Here is a 27,357-nt window from a genome sequence, read left to right as displayed (position 1 = left end):
TTCATTTTATAAATTTATGTAAACTAAAAATTTGTCTATTCATAAGCCTGCAAGAGATTATATTAAATCTTTGTACAATTAAATACAATTAGCATATCCCCAAAGTAAACGTAATATATATATTATGAACGCTGTGTTGTTTTAATTTTCAATAAAATGTAATTACAAACTTCTATTTAATGTAAATTAGTAAACAATTTACGTGCAACTGAATATATTGTTTTAATTAATTTTTGTGTTCTATGTGTATTTATATTTAAGATAATATATACCTTAAATGCTACATGTATTATTATGGAATGGTTTCTCAGCTTTAACTTTAATTTTGCTTAATTTGTCTGGTAATGTCATCCAATTATTTTTGTTTTTAGTCATATTAGCCAGCCAAAATATGGAAAAAAAAATCTCATCGACATCCCAGCCCCGGATTTTAAAAAAGAAGCACTTCAGGGTTAAGCATCAAAAGGTTAAGTTATTTAGAGCCAATGAACCAATTTTAAGTGTGTTCATGTGGGGAATAAATCACACTGTATGTAACAAAAATTTACCTAAAAAACAAAGATAAGCTAATTTGAATTATTTCCAGATTAATGAATTAAGTCACGTAAACATACCTGTAATGCTTTTGCCAGACGACTTTCGTGCTTATTCTAAAATTAAGGTGGATAATCATCTATTTAATAAGTAAGCAACAAAAAAAAACAATTTTGATATTCTCGAATGTTGGTATTTTTCTAATATCATTACCATTATAGAGAAAACATGCCGTCACATTTCAAAGTCAAGGAATATTGTCCTCTTGTGTTTAGAAATTTGCGTGAAAGATTTGGAGTTGATGATGTAGACTACCGCGAGTCCTTAACTCGATCCCAACCTATTCAAATTGATTCGTCTGGAAAATCAGGAGCACAATTTTATCAGAGTTATGATAGGTTTTTTATTATAAAAAGTTTGACATCGGAAGAAATTGAACGAATGCACGCATTTTTAAAGCAATACCACCCGGTGAGTAAAGTATAATTTAATTGATTTTAATCAATCCGTTATCATAATTTTTAGTACGTTGTGGAAAGACATGGAAAAACGCTGTTGCCGCAATATTTGGGAATGTATCGTATCACTGTAGAAAGTGTGCAATATTACTTCGTCGTCATGAGGAATGTTTTCAGCTCCCACTTGACAATACACAAGTATGAAAATTGTTGAAAGTCACACCGCTTATATGTATAGTATAACCTTTGTATATTTGATAGAAAGTTTGATTTAAAAGGTAGCACCGTTGATCGGGAAGCATCAGAAAAGGAACTTGAAAAAAATTTGCCGACTTTCAAAGACAATGATTTTATAAAACAAAAAGTTAAATTGGACATTGGAAAAGAAGCTAAGAACAAGCTTATGAATACCCTAAGCAATGATGTGGATGTAAGTAAATATTTTAAATTTATTTTTATAACACTTGTTTGCATTGGGATTTGTATTTAAACAAAACATAAAACATTAAATATATAATATAATCCATAATGTTAAGAGCTTTAGGTGGGAGGAAAAGAATACAAGCTAAAGCAAGAATTTTGCGTGCGACGGTTGTTAAAAATGTGTGTGCTTTTGTGGGTGTTGGAGTAGGCGTTGCAATCATTAAAACGAACTCGCACCAACTTATGTACATCTGCATATTTTGCATTCTTGTAGGTCTGAAACTACTAGAAAGCCAGATCAAGAATATATACTTCATAGCGTCAGAAATGCTTCATTCTGGCTGTTACACACTTTTCATAGAATCTTAAATAACCTTTTATTCTACGAGTAAAGGGTATAGAATAGTTTTTGCGAATTAGACTATATAGCAATGAGACAAGTATATAACAAAGTTGCATGTGTGTAAGCAATCTAAGAATTCAGTTAAAACCTTTTCAGAAATGCTTAATTTCGTAAGCGTATAAGTGGTATAGACTTAAAGTCCTAACAAAGTAGTTATTACCAGTCCGAATGTACATATGTGTTTAAACTATTTGTTTCGATATTTACTTTGACACTGGGCTTTATTTAGAAACATTTCTTGCACAAGTCTTAACAATTTCATGAACTTCATTTAAGGAAATATTTACAATAAGGTAAATACAATATTGCTTTAAATATTGCTTTAAATTAAAATGCACTCTCCGACATTGGTTTTAAAGCCCGTTACTCACTAAAGGGGTACACTAGATTCTCTAAAAAGTACATAACAGGGAGAAAAGAGTGTTTCCGACCATAAAAAATTATATATATGTAAATGCTAGAAAGTTGAAATTAGGCATGCAGATGCCAGAGCTATAGACTCACCGACCAAAACTTTGACGTTTGCAATTTTGAAAAATGTTTTGATTTTTAAATTTGCCAATTTCTATCGTATACCAACAACATTTTGGCCACACCCTTTTTAACGCCCACAAACCTTCAAAACCTGACATTTTTAAATATTTTATTTGATTTTTTTTCATTTTTTGAAAAATTACATTTCTTTAATTGAAAACAAGTAAAAACGCTATAGGCGAGTTTACCGACTATCTGATACCCGTTACTCAGCTAGTGGAAGTGCGAAGGAGAGTCTTCAACACTAACAGCTTTTGGCGGTTTGTGGGCGTTAGAGTGGGCGTAGCAAAAAGTGTTTTTTGGCAAATCGATAGAAATTTACAAGACTAATAAAAAAATAAAAAAATATCAAAACATTTTTCAAAAGTGTGGGCGTGGCATCTTTGGGCGGTTTGTGGGCGTTATAGTGGGCGTGGCAAAAAGTTTTTTGGCAAATCAATAGAAATTTACAAGACCAATACAAAAATGAAAGAATATCAAATTATTTTTCAAGTGTGGGCGTGGCAGCTTTGCGCGGTTTGTGGGCGTTAGAGTGGGCGTGGCAACATGAATCAACAAACTTGCGCTGCTTCTATGACTCTCCGCCCAAAACTGCCACGCCCACACTTTTGAAAAATGTTTTGATATTTTTTCATTTTTGTATTGGTCTTGTAAATTTCTATCGATTTACCAAAAAACGTTCTGCCACGCCCACTATAACGCCTACAAACCGCCAAAAACTGTGTTTAATACTCTCCTTCTCCCTTCCACTAGCTGAGTAACGGGTATCAGATAGTCGGGGAACTCGACTATAGCGTTCTCTCTTGTTTTTAAATTAAAATAAACTTATGCCGACCAGTGTAAGTATAAGGGCGCATTTTTATTGACGTATATTGCATGGTCACTGTTTTGCGTGTCCCGGACATTTCTTATTTAGGTCTTGAAAATTAAAGTAAAAAAATTAATCTAAAAAACCTTTAAATTGTAACAAAATACTAACAATAACCGGTATATAATTATGTGTTGCAAGGTACTTTTTTATGTATAAATATATTTTGATATATAATTATTTTTAGCTTCTGACTAGGTTGCACATTATGGATTACTCTTTGTTGGTCGGCGTGCACGACTGCGTGCGTGCAGAGGAGGAAGCTTTACAGGGAGATAATATACTAACTGCTGGTCGCAGTGAGAACAGCGAAAGCGAGGAATGCGATAGCGGTGAACGGTAAATAAAAACAATTTTTGTTTAACTTTAAATTTACACAGTTTTTGTTAAAGCTGGACGTATAACACTCCTCCCGATTCTCCAAGAGGTGCACAGTATAAAGAAGTCGTTTATGAAGTTGACATATATGACATTCCGAGTATTGAAGGTAAATTTTGTTAAAAAGCTTGGGCTCACTAGCCCTTATAACTTTACAATGTGCACGCAACTTAAATTTTTATACCCGTTACTCGTAGAGTAAGAGGGTATACTAGATTCGTTGAAAAGTATGTAACAGGCAGAAGGAAGCGTTTCCGACCATATAAAGTATATATATTCTTGATCAGGATCAATAGCCGAGTCAATCTAGCCATGTCCGTCTGTCCGTCCGTCTGTCTGTCCGTATAAACTTCGAGATCTCAGGAACTATAAAAGATAGAAAGATGAGTTTAAGCTTACACACTCCAGAGACATAAACGCAGCGCAAGTTTGTCGAACAATGTTGCCACGCCCACTCTAACGCCCACAAACCACCCAATTAATTTTTTCCAATTTCAACCGATATTCCAGAATGTGGTGAAATTTCTCGTTCGCACTTCCACCCTCTAAGTATATTTGGGGAACTCGACTATTCTCTCTTGTTTCGTTTGAAATAATTATTAAACCAGATGGTTCCAAATTTTTTGGTCTACTGTTATGTCTTTCTAGTATGAAAGGTATACTATAAAACATCCATAGCGTTTCGTCACTTCTCGGATAACCAGTATTAAAATAAGATAATTTATAATTATTTTACATTGCTTAAAATATTTTTTGAACTGTTTTGCAGAAAAACGCGAAATTTACTTTATTGCAATTATTGACGTTCTTACACAATATGGAGTAAAAAAACAGGTAATTAGAAAAAATTATATTTATTTATTTCAATCTAAACGATATATTTTAGGCAGCTAAAGCAGCCAAAACCGTTAAATATGGCAGTAATGTTGATGGTATATCAACCTGTGACCCTGAACAATATGCCAAACGATTCTTGGACTTTATGGATAAAGCTATAGAATAAAGTATTATACTCATTATGTATTTGCCACATTGAAAATGTCAAAAATGTATTTATATAAGACATATAAAATATAAGATATTATTTCGAAGCTTCCAGGTCATCATCTTTCGGACGAATGCATATATATTGCTTAAAATATGCCTTTGGTGATAATTCGTAATTAGTAGACCATCACGTGTTACTAGAATAAAGTGGTAAGACGGGTAAAGATATTTAATGTACTAAACTTACAACAAATCGTTTTATTTGAGTTTTTGATGTGTTCTCTTGTTTCGTGTTCGAATTTTTCATATTTTCAAAGCGTTCCCGTATTCTGAAATGAAAAGACCATTATCTTGCAAACTAGTCAAGGTTCATACGTTCAATCTCACGTTTTGGCACTTTCAATAGATTCGTTTGAAATAAGCTGTGAATATATGTCGACGCGACCTTCCTTTATTTCACGTTCTATTTCGTTATCCTGCCATTTTTCAAATTTCGCTCTCAATTGCTTAGCACGTGCAACATTTTGCGCCTAAAAAGGATATATATATAGGTATTTAATTAATTTTTTAGTAACGTATAGTAACATAAAGCAATTAAACATAGAAGATCCTTAGCATTTGATTGGATCCTTACTCGCATCGGAGTACAGAACTTATTTACTTTTTTTAACAGCCTAGTACTCCGATTGACAAAATCCGAACAACAGCTATGTAAGAGATTTTGGGAGAATCAAGTGGGTAGCATACTCCCTTCGGCAAGGACTTGCCCAACCCAAAAAATACATAAACTTTATCTTTGAAGAAACTTTTTCCAAAGCTTACCTTAAAACTTTTACAAATAAAATTTTTGGCCGTTAGGTGGCCGTGACTTTTAGTTAAAATTTGAGGTTTGAGTGCCACACAGAGCCTTACTTTCTAGTGGCCGTGGCAACGTGTTAATACAAAATTGCGGTTAGTAGGCGTCACTAAAATCTTAGTGCTCATGGTATAATTAAATAATTGAAAGCACAATTCTTATAACCGTTACTCGCGTATGAAAAGGGTAAGTAGATTCGTTATAAAGAATGTAACAGGTAGCAGGAAGAGTTTCCGACCCCATAACATATGTATGTATATATAATTAAATAATCGCAATACTCATATGTAAAAAAATATAATTATACCTGTTACTCGTAGAGTAAAAGGGTATACTAGATTCGTTGAAAAGTATGTAACAAGGAAGCGTTTCCGATCATATAAAGTATATATATTCTTGATCAGGATCAATAGCCGAGTCGATTTGGCCATGTCCGTTTGTCTGTCCGTCTGTCTGTCCGTATGAACGTGGAGATCTCAGGAACTACAAAAGCTAGAAACTTGAGATTAGGCATACAGACTCCAGGGGTATAGACGCAGCGCAAGTTTGTCGAATTATGCTGCCACGCCCACAAACCGCACAAAACTGCCACGCCCACACTTTTGAAAAATGTTTTAATATTTTTTCATTTCTGTATTGGTCTTGTAAATTTCTATCGATTTGTTAAACAACTTTTTGTCACGCCCACTCTTACGCCCACAAACCGCCCAAAGGTGCCACGCCCACACTTTTGAAAAATGTTTTGATATTTTTTCATTTTTGTATTAGTCTTGTAATTTTCTATCGAATTTTTTGCCACGCCCACTCTAACGCCCACAAACCGCTAAAAACTGTCAGTGTTGAAGACTCTCCTTCGCACTTCCACTAGCTGAGTAACGGGTATCAGATAGTCGGGGAACTCGACTATAGCGTTCTCTCTTGTTTTATTTGAGAAGAACACCGACCGATTATAATTAGGCCTCAAACTGAACCCTAATAATTACTCCGATTTAATTGACGTTCAAGCCTCGGTTTCGAGCTTTTCTAATATGGACTTTTGACTTTAGGGTTCTGATCAAATGAAGAGAGAAAGCGTTAGAGTTGCTTTGGATGTTTAGTCTACCAGTGGGTGACTTATCTGGTATCTGGTATCTATTGGGTACATCCAGAGTAGTGTAGGGTGTGTTTGTGTGTACATGTTGTATGTGTATTAGTGTGTAGGTGTAGGCATGTGCTTAAGCAGGCCCGGCAACAGCGAATACGGGCCCGGGGGGAAAGCCCCCGTTAAATTTGAATTTTTGTTAATTTTATTATTCGTCTTGGCAATTTCATTCGATATGCCAAACAATTTTGGACACGTCCACAAACCACCCGATACTGCCACGCTCACACTTTTAAAATGTTTAATGAGTAACGGCTCAGTAACGGGTATCTCAAAAGAACGTGACTAGATTGACGTGACTAGTGATCCTTTTTTACAACTATTTAAACGCTCTTTTTGCGTCGTCTCTTAGACATGTTCTATTTTAGGTAGCAAGTACTCATCACCATTAAACAAGAAAGAAAGCTAGCCTCGGCAAGCCAAAGTTTATATCCATTTCTCTCTTCGCACTAGCAGATTAACGAGTATCTGATAGTCGAGGAACTCTGTAAGTGTCTGTCCGGCTCGGTCTGACTTATATTGACTGCTTTGGGAAAGCTTTAAAACCGTCGAAACTGTTGAATATCAGTAATAAATACTTTATACGTTTGAAATTCAGTTAAAAATTGTTAGTTATCGTAGTGTGAATAAGATTAATAAGAAGAGGTATTGTATTACAGTATATAAGGTATCAGCTGATGTTGCATTTTCAAATGGGGACAAATTGAGTGTCAAGTACCTCGACTTTAAGCACTTTATTAATTGAAGTTTTAGAAAATCTTACCTCGTGAAGCGCATTATCGTTGTTACAAGAGTTAGAAGGATCAATTTCAGACCCCTTTTCGTCGCTTTCACTATTCTTTTCATAGTCACTTTCGTCTTCATCCTCAGTATCTGATGTAATAAAATGGTGTGAAATCTCAGGCGGGGGAGTAAAACACTTCAATGGCTTTGGTGTGTTTTCCTTGTGTTCATCACTCATTTTTTGTTCTTCCATCTCGCGAAACTTATTCAAAATAGTGGACATTGTTTTTGTTGTCTGCAAAACGTTATCATTGTATAAATTTGTGTTAATTGTACGATTCGGATCTGAGTCAGGAGTTGGCAACTTTACAACGCCCTCACGTGGCGGTGTCATGCGAAATATTTTTTTCTTATTTTCAGCTGGAGAATATGTCTCGAAGAATTTGAATTTTTGGGACAACTCTTCAGTGGCGACCTTAACTTCTTCTGGCTTTGAGTCGGATTTAATAACGTCAACATCGGTATTCTGTATTTTTTAGGTAAATAAAAAAATAAACGATCTTACTATTTTAATTATGGACTCACCTCCTGCCCTTTCTTAATATGTGCCCGATATTTCTTATCGGGAAGGGTATATTGCACATCAGTGCTTAAACCCGAAATTATATTTGCATCTAGTTCCATAAAGATATTTCTTGATGCTTTGCTTATTCCTAAATGTATAAAAAACAGGCATAAGTATGTTAGGCAAAGCCATTATTAATTTTAAGATATACTTCGGGTTCGTACAAAAGCACACAAGATTCAAAATAAAAATCAAAAACACGAAATGTGCATTTGCTTACTCTTAACTGTCAATTAACTGTGCTGTTTTACGAAGCTTGATGTTTTATACCCTTACCAGACTCGAATACGTCCGCATCCGCATGAATACCAAACCTTACTTCGCTCGATGGAATTTTATCTTTAAAAACTTCACCATTTTCAAATCGGTTCTTTATTTCTTGAGTGGGCTTAATGACAAGAATATCTGGGGTTTTACCCACAGATGTAACGGCCAGTTCTGATTCAGCAACAGCTAATTTATACATTTCTTTTATTTTTGCTTGTTTACCCAAAAACAATCTAGAGCGTATATTTTGTATTTCTTGTTTTCTTTCCTCGCGGCGCCCTTCCTTTTCCATTAAGTCGCCTTGCTCAAACTTAGATCTTATATCATTCATTGCTTCCCCCAAGCCTACGGGGGTTTCTCTTTTCAAGTCCTTTTTTGAGCACATAAGATTCACGTCGCTTTCGTCATCAGTTGTTCCGTTATTATTGTCACTGTTGTTATTATCATCTAATTTTTGTACTTCTGAATAAGGTATCCCTAACTTATGAAGCTTAGTTAGCGTAGACTGTATTGACTTGCTATGCGCAATAGCAGTATCTTGATGTTCTACTAAATTATTATGTTCCTTAAAGCCATTTTCGAAAACTTTAAATTTTGAGCGCACATTTAGTTGTTGAAGCTCGTCAAGACCAAGACTCGGTTTATCGGATGCTAAAATAGGTAATAGTTATATTTGATTATATTTTCATTCTGCTTGTTTATTTATTATTTCTGCAAATTCACCAAAAGAAACCAGAGAGAACGCTATAGTCGAGCTCCCCGACTATCTGATACCCGTTACTCAGCTAGTGGAAGTGCGAAGGAGACTCTTCAACACTGACAGTTTTTGGCGGTTTGTGGGCGTTAGAGTGGGCGTGGCAAAAAGTTTTTTGGCAAATTGAGAGAAATTTACAATACTAATACAAAATAAAAAAAAATCTCAAAACATTTTTCAAAAGTGTGAACGTGGCAGCTTTGGGCGGTTTGTGGGCGTTAGAGTGGGCGTGGCAAAAAGTTTTTCCGCAAATCGATAAAAATTAACAAGACCAATACAAAAATGAAAAAATATCAAAACATTTTTCAAAAGTGTGGTGCCAGTTTTGTGCGGTTTGTGGGCGTTAGGCTGGGCGTGGAAAAATGAATCGACAAACTTGCGCTGCTTCTATGTCTCTGGAGTCTGTATGCCTTATCTCAACTTTCTAGCTTTTGTAGTTTCTAAGATCTCGACGTTCATACGGACGGACAGACGGACGGACAGACGGACGGACAGACGGACATGGCCAGATCGACTCGGCTATTGATCCTGATCAAGAATATATAGTGACATATTCATTTCTCCATACGACATATTCACTCTTCATATAAAAAAGCTAAAGCCGATCTTTTGGAAAGCTTCACTCTCCAAAAGCCCCATAAATAACATTCCCCCAAGATACGAACCGCTTAACGGTAACGAGCTTAATGATCTGTTAAGCTTGACTTTTAAAGCTAAGTAGAACTTAAAAGGTTTATGTTAATCCTCTGTAAAAGGTTTGCTGGGCCGAAGGAATACATTTGTAAATTAGTTCTTAACTGACCTCTGGTGAAACTTATTCAAATAAAGATCATAAAAAGGAAAATATATTTTTATACCCGATACTCGTAGAGTAAAAGGGTATACTAGATTCGTTGAAAAGTATGTAACAGGCAGAAGGAAGCGTTTCCGACCATATAAAGTATATATATTCTTGATCAGGATCAATAGCCGAGTCGATTGGGCCATGTCCGTCTGTCCGTCCGTCTGTCTGTCCGTATGAACGTCGAGATCTCAGGAACGACAAAAGCTAGAAAGTTGAGATTAGGCATACAGACTCCAGGGACATAGACGCAGCGCAAGTTTGTCGAATCATGCTGCTACGCCCACAAACCGCATAAAACTGCGACGCCCACACTTTTGAAAAATGTTTTAATATTTTTTTATTTTTGTATTGGTCTTGTAAATTTCTATCGATTTGCAAAAAAACTTTTGGCCACGCCCACTCTAACGCCCACAAACCGCCCAAAGCTGCCACGGCCACACTTTTGAAAAATGTTTTGATATTTTTATATTTTTGTATTAGTCTTGTAAATTTCTATCTATTCGCCAAAAAACTTTTGGCCACGCCCACTCTAACGCCCACAAACCGCCAAACCTGTCCTTCGCACTTACACTAGCTGAGTAACGGGTATCAGATAGTCGGGGAACTCGACTATAGCGTTCTCTCTTGTTTTTTATTAAATCTATCACCAAAAAAGTTTATTGGCGCAGTCGGTAGGATACTGAAAGTCCTAGTAAACTCGTTATCCTTTGACAATCTAGTGAAAAGAGGAAACTTGTACGACCAAGTAACCTTTTCTGATTGTACCCGCGAATTGGCCGCAACAAAGTGATTTCGGTTCGTTTAAAGTGACTAAAATCGGTATCCGCACAAGAACCTGTGCGATCGGAGTTAATTTAAACACCTAATTTTGTGGACCGCTTCGTGAAGTGAGACCTCCACTAAGGTGTAACACAATTAAAAGGCGCACAGTGCAGTTCACTAAGACATAAGTCTCGACATACTGTAGCAGTCTGTGAACAAAAACAGTAGCCAACTAAAATCAAAAGTGCGACCGCTACTATTGTATAAAACAATAAAAAGTTAAAACAATGCAGTTCACTTAAGGCATAAGTCTCGACATACTGCAGCAGTCTGTGAACAAGAACAGAATCTAACTTATAAATAAAACTAAATTGGAATTACCAGGGGAAAATATGACTCAATTACTTCGGCAAATACGCCAAGTACCGAAATTCTCTGGAGACCCATCAAATCTCAGCTCGTTCATCAGACGTATCGAATACCTGTTGAACTTATACCATTCAAACGACGCTCGACAAAAGGCGGTTATATTTGGAGCCATCGAACTTCAAATTGTCGGAGATGCGGAAAAGGTTACCCAATTTGGAAAGCACAACGAATGGACAACTTTAACAGACGCCCTAATCACGGAATTCAAGACTCAGACGCCCCTGGAGGACCTACTAGGAGGATTGTATCGCACACCTTTTAAAGGTAACTTACGTCTATTCTGCGAACAATTAGAAGATAAGTCCACTGTAATTATAAATAAGTTTGCATTAGAGAATGATTGAAATAATATGGTGGTTTATACACAAGCAATGGCAACCACAATAAAAAATACAATTCAACGCTCACTCCCCGATAGGTTGTTCATGACCTTAGCGAGGTATGACATTTCAACCGTTCAAAAATTAAGGCAAACCGCCCAACAAGAAGGTCTATACGAAGACCCAATTTCAAAAACATTCGATAGTCAGCCAAAACATAACTCAAATTCACCTAACACCTATAAACATACAAACATTAACCAAATCAAATACACTGACATGACCCTGACAAAGGCAAAAGATATCCTTATTAAATACTTTTTAAATAATAGCAGTGTTATTTACTTGGAAAACGATAAGGACTTTTTAGTTTTTCAAAAAGCATATCGAGAAACCATTAACCCACATAGTAACGTGAAAATTCTGAAAAGTATCATAATGTTAAAAGACATAAAATCTTATCCTGAATTTAAAGAATTCATTATTACTCAACATTCTAAATTGTTACACCCTGGTATTGAAAAAATGATACGATTATTTAAAGAAACTCACTATTTTCCCGATTATAATAAACTAATTCAAAACATTATCAATGATTGTGAAGTCTGTAACCTTGCAAAGACAGAACATAGACCAACAAAACTAGTTTTCGAAATAACTCCAGAGACAAATAACCCACGCGAAATTTATGTTATTGACTTTTATGCTATTGACAACGAACAGTATTTATCTTGTATAGACGTTTATTCAAAATTTGCTTCACTTATTAAAACAAACAGTAGAGATTGGTTAGAGGCAAAACGAGCCCTAACTAGAATTTTTAACGACATGGGAAAACCACAGAAAATTAAAGCAGACAAGGACTCCGCGTTTATAAGAGCTTTTTTAAAAACTTGGCTAAACAACGAAGACATACAAATAGATATTACCACAAGTAAAACAGGAATAGCAGACATAGAACGCCTTCATAAAACCGTAAATGAAAAAATCAGAATTATCAATACTGAAAACAATAGAGAAAATAAAGAAACAATGGAAACAATTTTATACATATACAACCACAAGACTAAACATAACACAACCAGATACCGGCTAACATCCTTCTTTACGCAGACACACCTACTTATGATACCCAGATGATTAAAGAAATGAAAATCAAAATTAAATTAACAAAAAACGACAGGATTTCGAAATCGACACAAAATTTAGACAAACACCCTTAACACGCGCAAAATCAAAGAATCCCTTTAGAAAAACAGGCAGAATAGAACAATTAGACGAAAAACATTATAACGAAAATAATAGAGTTCAAAACGTTATTTATTATAAAAGCAAATTTAAAAAGAAAAAGAAAGTTAATGACAGCAAATACTCATAAATACTCATAATCACCATAATAACTTGTATTGCGACACAAACTACAGCAGGAACAATCGAAATCAACCCAATAGAAAACAATCAAGGATTAATCTTGTTTGAATCTGGAACAATACAAATCCCCATCACCTTTATGCATCACTGTCTCACCATAGATATTACAGAAGTTGAAGAAACATTTAATAGTATAATTAAACAATGTCAAGAATTTAAAAATGTCACACAAATTAAATATTTAACGGAGAGAATGGAAAGAGAAATAAATGGCATACGCATCTCAAAACGAAACAAACGAGGACTGGCTAACTTTGTAGGTTCCACATTAAGATATCTTTTTGGCACACTAGAAGAAGACGACAGACAACATATTAAACAACAAATTTCGACTCTATCACAAGACAGAGTACAGGTCAGCACTCTAAACCACGTTATTGACAGTCTCAATAATGGCATAGAAATAATTAACAACCAGTCCAATTCTTTGAAAAAGGAACAAAAATTGAATCTATTAATATTTAATATTGAACATTTTACCGAATATATCGAAGACATCGAAATGGGTTCACAACTAACACGACTAGGAATATTTAATCATACAAATCTTACAAAAATCTGATAAACATAAAAACTTCCGCTTGGTATAACGTACCTATATTCCTTATGTCCCACATTCCTATGAATTCAATTGAACGACCAACTTTCATAATTGCACCTTACCCCGACAATAATGGCCAAACTATTAAGGAGAATATTAAAGGCAAATTCTACTCACATAACAACTATGTTCTAAATACACTAACAAAGAATATTGTCAAAGACCATTATGCAGCTAAAATAATAAAACACGAAACACCAACTTGTAATTTTCAAAAATATCGTAAACAATCCTATATTCAATACATTAAACCAAATATACTTATAACCTGGAATATGACCAGAGAAAAACTTTATCACAATTGTAACGGTCAAGAGATTTATATTGAAATTATAAAAATATCCAACTGCACAGCAGAATTAAAACAAATTACAATATCTAATAGTATTCAACAATACACAAATGTAATATTTACTGAACACAATGTAACAAAAATCGAACCAATGTCACACATAGAAATTAAAAAAATAATTTTGTTAAACAATAAGAGTAACACAATTCGCAGAAACATACTAATAATCTTCATATCTGTTTTAGTTTTAATTTACATATTTTACTTTTATATGAAATGTAAAACAGCGCCACACAAAATTATTATCTCTTACCTAAAACCAAGTAAAACCACTAACAAAAATATCGAAAAAGAAACAGAAACTAAAACAGAAATAGCTGAAATTGCAAATCGAGTACCACACTTATATCCAGAAATAATCGCTTGATGACAAGCTTATATCTAAAAGGTGGGGGAGTGACATATTCATTTCTTCATACGACATATTCACTCTTCATATAAAAAAGCTAAAGCCGATCTTTTGGAAAGCTTCACTCTCCAAAAGCCTCATAAATAACATTCCCCCAAGATACGAACCGCTTAACGGTAACGAGCTTAATGATCTGTTAAGCTTGACATATAAAGCTAAGTAGAACTTAAAAGGCTTATGTTAATCCTCTATAAAAGGTTTGCTGGGCCGAAGGAATACATTTGTAAATTAGTTCTTAACTGACCTCTGGTGAAACTTATTCAAATAAAGATCATAAAAAGAAAAATATATTTTTTTTTAATAAATCGATCACCAAAAAAGTTTATTATATATACTTTATATGGTCGGAAACGCTTCCTTCTGCCTGTTACATACTTTTCAACGAATCTAGTATACCCTTTTACAGTACGAGGAGCGGGTATAAAAAATAGCCAGTATTTACGGAAAACTTTATTTGTTCAAGAATTAATCTTACCTCTAGCAACATCCGGCGGTAATATAATTGGTTGATTCTCGCTAATTATGAGTTGTGGTTTTCGTGGAGTAAATTCTTCGCAAACTACTTTCGGTGCAAAGATTAATTTAAAGTGCATAGAGCAATATAGACTTCCATCATGAACATTATAGCTATCAAATCTAAGGGTTATTACAATAAAAAATGTTAATTAGAAAATTATTATTATAAAACTTGCAAATCATATTAACTTGAAAAAAAGTATTATTTCTCAGCGTGCCAAAAATGATTGTCGAGTGCTTATTTCACAGTTATTTTGGTTTAAAATATGCGATGTGCGATGGCATGTGGTCGTCGTTCTTCAATATCTGCTTAAACTAATCTCTCAGTTTTGTACCTATTGCTTTATATTTATATGTAGATCAGAATTTTCGATCCGGAACCCATAGGACCGATAAAATAATCTCGGCATTTATATGGACATAGGAACTAAATATATCGATTTTAAATATAGAAACACTGTAAACGGTCGCATAAGTATACATATTTCAGCGAGCTACGAACGGTAACTCATCAGGAATAACTACCTATTGTTACTAAGTTAAGACTGTATTTGTTTATTATTGGCACAACAATGTGTGCTTAATATTTATTAATACAAATTATTTTCGGTACTCACTTAAGGTGTTTGCCGCAGTCGTTGCAACGTAAGCACGTCTTATGAAAAATAGTCGTTTCTGTCTTCAACCTAAGAATGACCTCTTCCATTTTGTATACGGGTTTCTTGCATTGGTGACAGTTTTCCAACTTCTCAGTAATTGTAGACTGGTAAAATGAATTAAATTTTAAAGCAGAAATTTATAAAAATAGAATTTATCAAAAGTTTACGACCTTTCGTTATTTTGTAAATGTAATGCGTTATCTTCATGATACTTAGCTTACTCGAAAAAGTGATTGAGCTTTTTTAGAATCTCGTGAACGTACATGAATTACATTACGTTTTTGTAGATCATCGAATTTTGAAAAACTTTTTTTCTAGAAAATATAAAAATTGTAATTAAAACAATATTAATATAAATAAGTATTTATGCATAGTAACGAGATATTTGTATGATACACATAATATTTATTTTTTCAATGAGAGAAATGTCTACTTTACAATATACCCAAGATACAATATACTCGAGTAAAGGGAGCGCGAGTGAGATGAAGCTGGCAATACTCCTATTATTGCACTAGCGCCCTTAGCGGAGTTTCTTTATTGCTCACTATTTCCTGTGGTCACTAACCATGGCATTACGATAATGGAGGCGGGTTTTGTAGTTTGCGAGCGTAAAAGTTATTGTCATATTGTTTAAAATTAGCGAAATATATAATAAAATTTAGAAAAAATGAAATAATTTTCACTAACGTCGTACTACTTTCACATGTGTTTCACAAATCTTACCATATTTATATTTTGTTCGTTTGTTTTTGACCTTTTTGATTTGTTTTTTTTTGCGGGTAATCCATTTCCGGAAGATATTTTTGAACTATTTGGATTCTGAGTGTCCATGTTACTTTAATCGGCTTCCTTGTAAAATTAAAATGGCTGCCTTAAATAGGTTAGCTTTTCTGAAATAAAATAGTAATTTAAATTATTTTATTTGACTGCCACGGTAGGTATGAAATAACACTCCTTGGGTAGCCTATAAAAATAGGTTTATAGTAAAATAGAATTTGTAATTTGTAAATATTTATAAATACACTATTAAAAAAAATGTGTATCTGAGTTTACATCAAACTAAAGGCAGTGCAAAATCTACAGGCATTGCATATAATAACTTATAATAATACATGGAAACCGAGAAAAAACGTTGGACGTTTAAAAGTATAGACTTAAGCAATTAGGGCTGGTAAGGGCTAAAAATAAAAAACTCATATTAAAAGTACGATAAAATCTGTTGCTCCGATGTAAAACACAATTTGTACCAATTTTATAAAATGAAATTTTTGAACGTTTGGTTTGTCTGTCTGCAGAAGGTTTTTTGAAAATCCTGAAATAAATTATATGTCGATATAACAAAATTTTGTCTACCACTCTTGAAGAACCAGTAATTTAGCAGAAACACAGATTAAACAAACCATATTCTTATGACATCACTTGGATTCTTAGAATCCTTCTTAGAATTCTTCCACTTAAAACTTTTGCTTTATGTCATTGAAATCTTTTCACGTGAACTATGGGTGAAAACAACACATTAAAAACTAATAGAAAATGATTTTATTTGTTTAGATTAAATATCTTAAAAACCTATCCGAAAAAAACTCCGCGATTGTTTGAAAAAATAAACTTCTACCTTTTTTTTTATTTAAATTTGTATTATTTAGAAGAACAAGTAGCTCCTAGTGTATATCAACTTTTTAAAAAAATCGAATTTTTATTTATGATACCTATGCCAGAAATCTACCTAGGATATTTATATAATTTAAAAGCTTTTCTATAAGTTCATGCTTTTTAGTGTATATATCAATACACACTCAACGAGTCTTCGGCATCGTTTTGTGCAGTTCTGTATGCATATATGTATAACCTTATACGTATTTCTAAATGATCCACAAAATATATAAGAGTTTGCAACCAAGTATGTCATCGATGATGGTTTCACAAATTGATAATATGTATATTAACCAATTCTACTTATGGTTAAACTAAAGGTTTCTAAAATCAGACCTTTCTAATTGTTTTATCATTAGCTATTAACGTTCGGAAGTTGAGGTCCGTCTGTTTTTATGTATACTCGACAAGATTCTTAGAGTTGTCAGATTGTGTGCATGTAGATACAATGCTCAAAATTGAGTTTATATTTTAATGAGTAAAAGCTTTCTTTGGAAAATATTTAAAAGCTTTCTTCGGAAAATATTTAAAAGCTTTTTTAGCAAGTAAAATGCACATTTGAAATTTAGATCTATATATAAAAAAAATAAAACTGCAAGACATTCTATTTCTAATACAGATATTCATGAAACAGAACTAAAGCAATAATGAATGATATATGTTGTAAGTTTCTTGACTATCAGATTCTCGGTTCCTAGCTAGTGCGACGTGGATGGAGTATACAAAATTAAAGAAGAAAATACTCTTTTTCGAGCGCTAACCAACGCAACCGTTTAAGTTTAAGAATTTTAATAAAGAAAGCTAGCTTCTGCGAGCCGATACTCTTTAAGTATAACTTTGATTAAAATATGATAAACTCTTCATGAAAAAGACGCTATGTAAAACCTTTATCGGTAAAGTTTCTCGCTGAATTATCACAAGCAGCATGTTAATGGATATTTTCTCGATTTGATCGGTGGGGTAATTGTCCTTTACAAAAATGGGAGACTCCCATGTGCGGGTTATTTTTTCCCCACATGCATACATCAGCATAAATAGTGGGATGAAGCTCTTGTTATCTACCGCAGAAGCTGGTTTCAATGAATTTTCCGAATTGAATGGCAAAAGTTATTTAAAAGCAAAAGCCATTAAAAGAATGAGCGAAGCATTTGGTTAAAATAACATGCGATAGTGGTTCAGATATGGAAAAATTTTTCCCATGCAGTACATTTTGTGCAAAAGGTCGAAACTCCGGCATGCTCCGGTAATCGAATTCGTAAAATTTTTTTCGAAATCGTAGATATTTTTCGATTTGTAAAATGGACACTTTTGTTTGACCGAAATGAAAAGTATATGCCTTTTTTTATATCAAATCTATTGATGTTCATTTCTCATCACCAGAAAACCATTCTACCAATTAGTTATTTTATAAAAAATTTATTTCTAACCCCACCTAATTTTGACAAACAAAATTTTGCCGCCGGCAACAACAATTTTCGATTTGGCAAGGGGTCGTGAAGTACGTCGCCAAAAGCTATCGCGAAGGTTGCCATACTGCTGGTGAAACGAAACAGGCAGGTAAAAATACTTATAATATATAAAAGAATGTATTAATTAATTAAGTGGAAGGCTAAAAATAGTGTTTGTAAATAATACTATTTAATTTAATTACTTAAATGGCAAAAGTGTTGTAAAAAAGTAAAAGCGAGCATCGAAATTAAAACTGTGAAAAAGGTGGCAGCTTTAGATTTTCCCAAGCCCTCCAATTTCTGCCTTGTCCTGCCTTTAAAACAAGCTATTGCAAATATAAAAGGCAATTTTTCCCGTTGTGTGATTTTGACAAATAATATAAAACAGGTGTTTGAGCAGCCAGAAACGAGGAGAAACGTTCCGGTAGCAAAACGATAGAAAACATTTTGCGAAAGCCAGAGCACCTAACAGCGAAATCGTAAAATATGGCCCAAATCGAATTCGAAAAAATTACGATTACCGGAGCATGCCTGACTATTCTGTTATACTATTATTGATGCATGTTTATTTCAGAAAATAATGCCTTTGACCGAGCTGGAAGGAGATCACACCATTAGTCCAAAAGTCATCTAAATGTTGATTTTTTCGCATGATAAGTTTGGATCCCTTTCAATAACCAAGGCCGAAAACTAAATTTTAATTCTTCACATGCATATTTATTGACGGGATCGTTAGTGCTTTCCTAAGCCTTAGAATTTTCATAGCTAATTTTAAATTTGGGTTGTTATATATATTAATAATTTATTTATAATTATTAATTAATTAAATTGTTAAATCTATTGATAGTCTATCGATATATCCACTTATGGGCTTTCTAAGCCACCACCTGACACCTTTGGACACCTGAATACTAATGTTTTAAGACTGAGGGCAACAATTTGCGACTAAAAATGTTGTTCCACTATTTTATATAAAGTTTTGTAGCCAGAATACTAGACCTCAATAGCAAATCGTACAAAGCAACCTGAATAAAAATCGTCTGCATAATTGTAACCAAATCAATATAATATAACATTATTATGGCTCAAGCACTAGACAATTAATTTTTACCGAAATACAGCCTTACCCCTATGGCTTTGGGTTGTCTTCAGCACGTTTTTTTCGTCGCTAAAGCGGAGAACGGGATAAGTTGCTTTTCATAAATTGTGGTAAAACATCGAAGTCTGATCCCGCGCAATAAAAACATCCATCTTTATGTGTACTGCTGCCATTCTATGACAGTGCATGACGAATTATCAAAAATCTATTAATTTCCTCTCAATCTTCAAAATAATAAATAAATAAATGTATATTGAAGGGAAATCATTGATGTTGATTTGGTGAAAACAGTTGTTACAGATGTTTTGAAACGTGCAGAAACGAAAAAAAAATAGACTGCTCAACTATTTTTTGACGCACTGGAAAATAATTTGTATATAAAAAATTATGCAAAAAAATATTACTTTATAGCAGGAATTATAGAATTCCTAATACAAATTTTAATATAGTTTATTTGCATATTTTTTGTTGTTTCCCTGCATTTTTTAGGGCTTGCTATGTGTATTACAACGAGCACACGGTGAAACGCTTACTTTGTTACCGATGAGAATGTTGGTTATAGCACGATTGCACTTGGTTTCTGAAATGATGCTAATTCCAATCCATATTTTCGAAATACACAATGTGCACCGATTAATGAATGACAAAGCAGTATATCTAACAAAATCCGAAAGAATTTGCATAATAAAAAACTTTTCTTACCACAATAATTAATAAAAGAAATAAGTAAACATTTTTGGATGTTTCTTAATAAATCGATTGGCTTTATGCAAGGGTTTTCTTCTAGAAAATCTGAAATATGTAAAGGAAAATTTACATTCATATCAATAAACAAAATGTGGGATTTAATTTAACTCGATGTATTGCTTATTTAGTTTAACATATGTATGCCGGAGTCGTGCTGGAAAGAAATTTGCTCTTGTAATATTGTAGAAGCTAGTCGACGTGGAATTAAGTTATATTATTGCATTCTTAAAAATACTATGGTTTTAGTATATCGAACCAATCCAAACATTTGGTCATCGAATACCCATGCCAAACAACCAGAATACTCTTTCACTATTTTGAGTCATTTGGTATAGGGTTTTATAAAAATTATTTGCATTATTTTGTTTTATTTTGTTTTTTGTGAAAAATTTTGATAATCAATACATTATAGGGCGTTTAAAAGTTTCGTACTATTTCAACGATATTTTTTTTACATATTTACTGTATTTTCTTCGAGAACCGTTCGGCATCCTAATGCTGTATATAATGTTCTCTACTTCAAAATGACAAATATTATTTCTGTGGAAGTGTGTAAGTATCAATCAATCATGATATTACATTATTGTCTTTTATTACCTAAATATGCACTAATGGCTGTAAAAATGCTGTCCTTTCAGATATAATATCCTTAGGGAATGCAACGCTCAGGAAACATATAAATCTTACCTAACACATGTGCCTGCATTTATGTTTGCATATGAAATGCTTTAATACTACTTATAAATTCATATATGAATGGATTATAGTATTGTAAATATGGCATACGAACGTTTTGGAATTCTTCTTGAAAGTGAACAGTACGATGAAGAAATAGGCAACACAGAATGCAATCAGAAATTGAATGACCACGGTATAAGCAATGGTAAGTTTGGCTCGTTCAAGCCAAGCATGGATACATATATATGATATATAAATGAAATATATTTATAATATTACCGTGTTACTTGTAGAGTAAAATTGTAAACTAGATTCTTTGGAAAGTAGGTCGAATTCATCTGCCCATTTCCGTCTAACTCTCCGTATAAAGGTTGATGTCTCGGGTACTGTTTTGTTTGATTTTGTTATGCCTGAGGTAAAAAAAAATATTTTTATTAAGTAAAAATTGTATTTCAACAAAGTGTTACAAGGGTCTTGTAATTCATATTGCCCCAGGCAACATAACTTGTGTAAGTGATGCTGGCCACAATTATAGTTCAAAGTCTACAAACCAAACATATTTTTAATCGAGAGGACATTTTATCGTTAATGAATTAAATTCATTTTAAAATTTAACAGGCCCCAAAAATCAAGTCTCGCGATTTTCACCAAAAAAATTTCGTTGTTATTGCTGTCAAACACGTTTAGAAAACATGCCTATATAGAACCATTTTGTATGATCTTTAAAATGAATGAAATCGGATCAGTAGTTTTTTTGATTTCACTTACATACATAAATGTGAATATCATGGTTTCGAGAAAATTACGTTTCAAAATTGCGGTTATGGTTCTGCGCCGAGAATTAGCTTTTGAAGGCAATTACCTTTCAATTAAAACAATAAAAAAAAAATACTTTTGTTAAATGTCTATAGGTAGTTTCCCCCATAGTGTGCCGTAGATGTTTCAGTTCTATGATGATGTGGCAGACAAGGACGCTTTAGAAAGTGCGCGCTTAAAGAGTTTTGATTACCGCCTGACTGTCTAAAAACTCGGTCGCAGCGGGGTTCCCATCTTGAGATCCCATATTGCCATATTGCATGTATCTTCGTCAAAAAATACTAAAGCATTCCAGTGGTAATCCGAAGAAGAGATAGGTGCGTTGGTTTATAAATACAAACCTGTTTTCTCATCAGTTTTTAATCCATCTGTAGGGATGGTACTAGTTGTTGGAATTGTTTCGTATAGCGGACCCAGGATCTAAAATTCCTACCCCATCCAAATTGTAAACAGCTTTCGTCACATGCCCCTGACATGTTTTCCACTAATAGATTTAGGTATTTTTAATTGGTTGTGCCAATATTATTGTTTACTTTTTATTTTTATAATTATTTATTCTCTTCAATTAAAAATTATTATCTTATCAATTTAAATCTTGCAGACGGAGTATCGGTTTAAACTGATTAGTGTTTTGTATGACGCATATTTCGAACTGAAATACAATAGCAAAAACCAGTTGGATCATTTTTTTTCTTTCGGCTCAAAAGCTCAAACTCAAGCTTATAAGTTTCTTACATCTGCGCGGCATGGAGGGGAATATGCGCCCATGCATCCTGCACAACTTGCCAGAGCTGAGCTTTAGAGCTCGGGAAGTTCTTCAACACATAATTTTTAATGTCGCCCCACAGGTTTTCGATCAGTTTTAGATCGGAAGATTGTGCTGGTCTATTTTATTATGGGTGAACCAATTCTTAACCGGTTTGCTCGTGCGCTTATGGTCGTTATCCTCTTGGAATGGCCATTTTAAGGACATATTCAATTAAGTATAAGACAGCAAAATATTTGTAAGTATATTTACATATACGTTTTGGTCCATAGTACCATCAATCATATGTTTGGGACTCATACCATTGTAGGAAAAACAAACCCATACCAGCATATTAGGTCCACCATGCATTACATTTAGAGACTGGCTAGTTTAATTGGGTTTTGGCGAAGTCCTGGCACTTAAATTTTCATTCATTAGTCGACGTTGAATAGTAACGTTGTAACGCTGAGTTTAACTTATTTATTATTTTTGTAGAGGATTCAAAAGGAATAACCTTTTCTGTGTATCTGTGGTTGTACGTGAGCCAGCACAATTCTCGGACTTCAAATAATATTTAATTTCATTGGTTACCAATTTCACAAAAAATTGTATAATTTTTGGCATTTATCTATATGTTTTTCCCTCCTCTAAGCTTAAGAATCAACTTTCTTTCTAGGAGAATTGCTGTCTTCTACCCACTGAAATATAATTCTTTTTAATTTATTGCCCTTTTAAGCACCTCTCCACCTAAGCAAACTCACTTTTTACAAAATGATCATTCCGGGATTTTTCGTTGGACAAAACCAGACACTGCTATTTTAATGAACAGCCTAAAATTGTGAATTTGCTCAAGAATGTAAAAATAATAAGGATAACTTAAATAGGATTTAATAGGACCTTCTTTTGTTTTGCTATCTATACAGTGCATTTTACAAAAATATGTGGGACATGGAAAAATACCTTTCTGGTCTGTTCGAACTATCGCAGCACACTTTTATACTCGTAGAGTAAAAGTGTATACTAGATTTGTTGAAAAGTATGTAACAGACACAAGAAAGCTTTTGCGACCATATGAAGTACATATACATATTCTTGATCAGGATCAATAGCCGAGCCGAGTCCGTCCGTCAGTCTGTCCCTCCGTATGAACGTCGAGATCTCACACCTTTGAGAAATGTTTTTATATTTTATTTATATTTTTATTAGTCTTTCAATGTTTCTATCGATTTGCCAAAAAAAATCTTTTTGCCACTGTCAGTGCTAAAATTTCTGCTTCGCACTTCCACTACCTGAGTAACGGGTGTCTGATAGTCGGGGAACACACGACTATAGCATTCTCTCTTGGGTTAAATTAAATATGAGATATTTTAAAAGTAGTTAATTTCTCTTTCTTAGGCAACCACAACGATTTAAACAGAAAAAATACATTTGACCAAATTATTCATTCAGAATCAAAAGATAGTGATAACGCATTTAATTATAACATTCATGGAAAGGTACAATTCAAAGCGGCTGATAATAACTTTTCTTCGAAATTGTAAGTAAAAGAATTTAGATTAAATAAATGAATAAAATGTTTATATTTTTTAGAAGAATGAATACGAATATTGGCTATGAAATGAATATCAACTGTTACAAAAGTATTGGATATGGCGAAAATCAAGAAAAAGATGTAGCAAATAGTTTCTCAAACAATGGTATTAATACAGAAAAGTCTGGTGTCGCCGATAAAAATTCACATTTCCTAACCTTAGGTACAACAATACTAAATTCAACTGGCAAGTCAAGACGGTGGGAACAAAAGCTTGTTCAAATCAAAACCATGGAGGGAGAGTTTAGTGTTACAATGTGGGCATCCGGAATATCCGACGATGAATACTCCGGTTCAGAACAAATCGGTGATTCGGATTTATTAAAAGAAAAGGAGGATATTGATTTGGATCGCTTTACGTCTCAAAGAAATGAAGAATACCAGAAAATGGAGTCGAACTTTACTAATTCACAGGCACTCGAAATGCATTCACCTATAAGCTCAGTTCAGATCATGGATCATTTAACAAAGGAGAGAGGAAGTTTGATTCAAGAAAATAATATTACCGAAAGGATTTTATCTAAGTCAGCCTTAAGTTTCGAAGACCCAATCTTGATTTCTGATTCTTCAAGTATTCAGTTGGTTAATGAAACTGCCGCAATGACAATTAATAATCAAACAATTTTTAGTAATCATACGGACAGTAGCGGTGATCTGCATACCTTGACCAACTCAGTGCAATTTGATCTTGGCTTGCAGGAGAGACAAGTAAATGATTGCTTATCAACAACATCACAAGCTCACCATGACAATATAGGTAAAAATAACATAATTTACAAAATATACCATTAATTTTTGTTTTACTTTTTAATTAAATGCTCGACAGGATGTGCTGAAATAAGTTCAAATCTTTCCGAAGTTACGGTGGCCTATGCAAATGATAAAAAAATAGCTTGCCCTCATAAGGGCTGTCATAAGCACTTCAGAGATTCATCTGCGATGCGAAAACATTTGCACACTCACGGTCCTCGAGTCCATGTTTGTGCAGAATGTGGTAAAGCTTTCGTAGAAAGCTCTAAGCTTAAAAGACATCAGTTGGTTCACACCGGTGAGAAACCATTCCAGTGTACATTCGAGGGATGTGGAAAACGATTTTCTCTGGATTTTAACTTGAGGTACAGTAAGGAAGAGGGTAGATTAAAAATAAAACCCAAATACGGGGTAATATATCATTTATGCCATATACTAATGTATGATTAAATTACATTTTTTAAGATAATGTATTCCAATATTCAGGAGGTAATTTCATGTTTTTTTGATCATTTGGCCTGCCTAATCTTACTATTACTTAAGGGGAGGCCTTTAGAGGCCGAAAGAAAGCTATTTTTCCAGTCGCTTTGTTGGGATATGAAGACTATTCTTTTTATATCGATGTATATAATATATTTTTTTTTCAAAAGTGTTGTATTTATTCAAATTTTACAAGGGTCTTATAAGTCTTATCACCGCTGACATCATAATTTGTGTAAGTGATGCTTTAGTCTGAAGTCAACAAACCAAACATTTTTTTACTCGCGATAGTTATTTTCATCGATGATCTGAAATCTTTTCAAAATTTAGCCATGTCAAACAGATTCCGCATATCGAAATTCGTGATTTTCTAAAAATGTTTTCTTTTTTAATTTTTGCTCATTAAATTGAATGGTAGATAATAAGAATCCATTCAGTAATTTTTTTGTTATCACTTATGATGTTATCACTTAAATGTAAACAAGAGAGAACGCCATAGTAGAGTACCCCGACTATCTGATACCCGTTACTCACCTAGTGGAAGCGCGAGGGAGAAATTTCCAGTGACAGTTTTTGGCGGTTTGTGGGCAGTGGGCGTGGCAAAAAGATTTTTGGCAAATCGAGAGAAATTTACAAGAGAAACAATAATGTCAAAATCGAGAGAAATTTACAAGAGAAACAATAATGTCAAAAAATATCAAACTATTTTTCAAAAGTGTGGGGGGCAGCTTTGGGCTTGTAGGCTTTACGGGGGACGTGGCAAATCAATAGAAATTTTCAATACTAATTAAAAAATTAAAACATATTAAAACCTATTTCAAAAGTGTGGGCGTGACAGTTTTGTGGGCGTTAGAGTGGACGTGGCAAAATGGGTCAACTAACTTGTCTTTGGAATTTGCATGCTTAATCTCAGCTTACTAGCTTTTATAGTTTTTAAGATCGCTGCGATCATACGGACAGACGTACTTGTCCAAATCGACTCGGCTATTAGTCCTAATCATATTTGGATACATGTTTTATGGTCGGAAATACTTCCTTCTGCTCCTCCTCCTTCTGTTATATACTTTTCATCGAATGAAACATGGTTTGGAGAAAATAACATTGTAAGTTTGCGGTTATGAAGAGACTTTATCAGTGATTAATTGATTAATTTGTGATTACCAGGAAAGCTCTAAAAGCTTTTTAACGAGATATATATTTTCCCAATGACCACGTACTATTAATTGTTTTAATTGCAGAACACACGTAAGAATACATACTGGAGATCGGCCTTTTGTTTGTCCATTTGATGCCTGTAATAAAAAATTTGCTCAATCCACGAATTTAAAATCTCACATATTAACTCATGCGAAAGCAAAGTAAGTTTTAATAAAATAGTAGACTCAATTTTTTTTAAATTGGTTTATTTTAAGGAGAAATACTAGCATTTCCGGGAAAAGTGGTTGTTCAAACGCTGACTCAAACAGCCAGAGTGAAGATAACTCTACAAATAATGTTAAGATTGAGCTAAAGGAAAGTGTTACAGAAAACCAAGTACCGTTTGTGGTATATGCAGACTGAATGTGTATGTCGATCCGATTTCCAAGTCCATCTCGATCAAATTTGTAATGATTGCAATAATATTAATATTATTTAAACGCCTTTTTTATAGAGCCCAAATGAAAATAATAATTGATTTTAAATTTAATAAAAAGAGTTAATAATTATATATGATTTCGACCAAAATGATTGAGATTTAAAAACTGATTAATGGTATGTAAATTATATTTATAATCGAATTTTAATGTAGTACATAGAAATAAATATAATTTTGTCCTAACTGTTCTTTAAAAACAACAATTTATGCCGATTTATTTCCTGTATGCTCTTTGCCAAACAGGTTAAATGATAGTTCTTAAATCTATTTTTAGGATTATGCAATATCAATAGTAAATAAAAGTACGTTAACAGCACTAGTAGTTAAGTCTACCCCCGGTTTTGTACACATTAAAGTGACTTGTTTATTTAAGTTATGTTGAATAATAAATTAAATAACCCCATGGGTTAGTTTGCGAAGGCGACTTACCAGAA

General features: G+C 33.5%; 3 protein-coding genes across 13 annotated transcripts; 2 read left to right on the top strand and 1 right to left on the bottom strand.

Moving 5' to 3' along the window:
* Positions 1-4,689, top strand: LOC6523772 (phosphatidylinositol 5-phosphate 4-kinase type-2 beta). Of its 3 annotated transcripts, none has more exons than XM_002099611.3 (10): positions 2-158; positions 372-529; positions 587-684; positions 756-1,005; positions 1,060-1,190; positions 1,254-1,422; positions 3,408-3,559; positions 3,613-3,707; positions 4,368-4,432; positions 4,485-4,689. In XM_002099611.3, exons 2-10 carry the CDS (start codon positions 392-394, stop codon positions 4,599-4,601), a joined length of 1,215 nt encoding a protein of 404 aa, XP_002099647.1. In that variant the 5' UTR covers positions 2-158; positions 372-391; the 3' UTR covers positions 4,602-4,689. The 3 variants fall into 3 exon arrangements, with proteins under 3 accessions (XP_039232973.1, XP_002099647.1, XP_039232972.1); XM_039377038.1 differs by having other exon boundaries at positions 27-110; XM_039377039.1 differs by lacking the exons at positions 3,408-3,559; positions 3,613-3,707; positions 4,485-4,689 and having other exon boundaries at positions 1-158.
* LOC6523771 lies at positions 4,599-21,317 on the bottom strand. Of its 6 annotated transcripts, none has more exons than XM_039377028.2 (11): positions 21,182-21,317; positions 16,001-16,167; positions 15,538-15,588; positions 15,233-15,378; positions 14,575-14,735; positions 8,207-8,848; positions 7,891-8,018; positions 7,346-7,831; positions 4,973-5,115; positions 4,833-4,914; positions 4,599-4,782 (listed from the first exon to the last, which is right to left on the bottom strand). In XM_039377028.2, the coding sequence occupies exons 2-11, from the start codon at positions 16,106-16,108 to the stop codon at positions 4,780-4,782; spliced, it is 1,950 nt and encodes a 649-aa protein (XP_039232962.1). In that variant the 5' UTR covers positions 16,109-16,167; positions 21,182-21,317; the 3' UTR covers positions 4,599-4,779. The 6 variants fall into 6 exon arrangements, with proteins under 6 accessions (XP_039232962.1, XP_039232959.1, XP_039232961.1 ...); XM_039377025.1 differs by having other exon boundaries at positions 15,496-15,588; positions 21,182-21,312; XM_039377027.1 differs by lacking the exon at positions 21,182-21,317 and adding an exon at positions 19,506-19,521 and having other exon boundaries at positions 15,496-15,588.
* On the top strand, positions 20,523-27,357 carry LOC6523770 (polycomb protein PHO). Of its 4 annotated transcripts, XM_015191475.3 has the most exons (9): positions 20,529-20,776; positions 20,863-21,107; positions 23,862-24,003; positions 24,057-24,163; positions 24,221-24,635; positions 24,687-24,814; positions 24,884-25,172; positions 26,526-26,645; positions 26,700-27,357. In XM_015191475.3, exons 2-9 carry the CDS (start codon positions 20,981-20,983, stop codon positions 26,845-26,847), a joined length of 1,476 nt encoding a protein of 491 aa, XP_015046961.1. In that variant the 5' UTR covers positions 20,529-20,776; positions 20,863-20,980; the 3' UTR covers positions 26,848-27,357. The 4 variants fall into 4 exon arrangements, with proteins under 4 accessions (XP_015046962.1, XP_002099645.2, XP_015046961.1 ...); XM_002099609.4 differs by having other exon boundaries at positions 20,528-20,776; positions 24,060-24,163; positions 24,221-24,814; XM_039377030.2 differs by having other exon boundaries at positions 24,221-24,814.

This window comes from Drosophila yakuba, chromosome 4 (genome assembly GCF_016746365.2).
Source record: "Drosophila yakuba strain Tai18E2 chromosome 4, Prin_Dyak_Tai18E2_2.1, whole genome shotgun sequence".
NCBI lineage: Eukaryota > Metazoa > Arthropoda > Insecta > Diptera > Drosophilidae > Drosophila > Drosophila yakuba.
This window is presented reverse-complemented; position numbering and strand designations above follow the sequence as displayed.

Bases quoted from the DNA above. Each gene is read 5' to 3' on its own strand.
- LOC6523771 (XM_039377025.1), bottom strand. From the start codon at position 16,108: ATGGACACTCAGAATCCAAATAGTTCAAAAATATCTTCCGGAAATGGA. The intron at 8,019-8,206 runs GTAAGGGTATAA...TTATACATTTAG, and splicing joins TGCGGACGTATTCGAGTCTG to GAATAAGCAAAGCATCAAGA. The intron at 4,915-4,972 runs GTGAGATTGAAC...TTTTCATTTCAG, and splicing joins TCTATTGAAAGTGCCAAAAC to AATACGGGAACGCTTTGAAA.
- LOC6523770 (XM_039377030.2), top strand. From the start codon at position 20,981: ATGGATTATAGTATTGTAAATATGGCATACGAACGTTTTGGAATTCTT. The intron at 24,004-24,056 runs GTAAGTAAAAGA...TATATTTTTTAG, and splicing joins AATAACTTTTCTTCGAAATT to AAGAATGAATACGAATATTG. The intron at 25,173-26,525 runs GTACAGTAAGGA...TTTTAATTGCAG, and splicing joins TCTCTGGATTTTAACTTGAG to AACACACGTAAGAATACATA.
- LOC6523772 (XM_002099611.3), top strand. From the start codon at position 392: ATGGAAAAAAAAATCTCATCGACATCCCAGCCCCGGATTTTAAAAAAG. The intron at 1,191-1,253 runs GTATGAAAATTG...TATATTTGATAG, and splicing joins TCCCACTTGACAATACACAA to AAAGTTTGATTTAAAAGGTA. The intron at 3,560-3,612 runs GTAAATAAAAAC...TTTTTGTTAAAG, and splicing joins GAATGCGATAGCGGTGAACG to CTGGACGTATAACACTCCTC.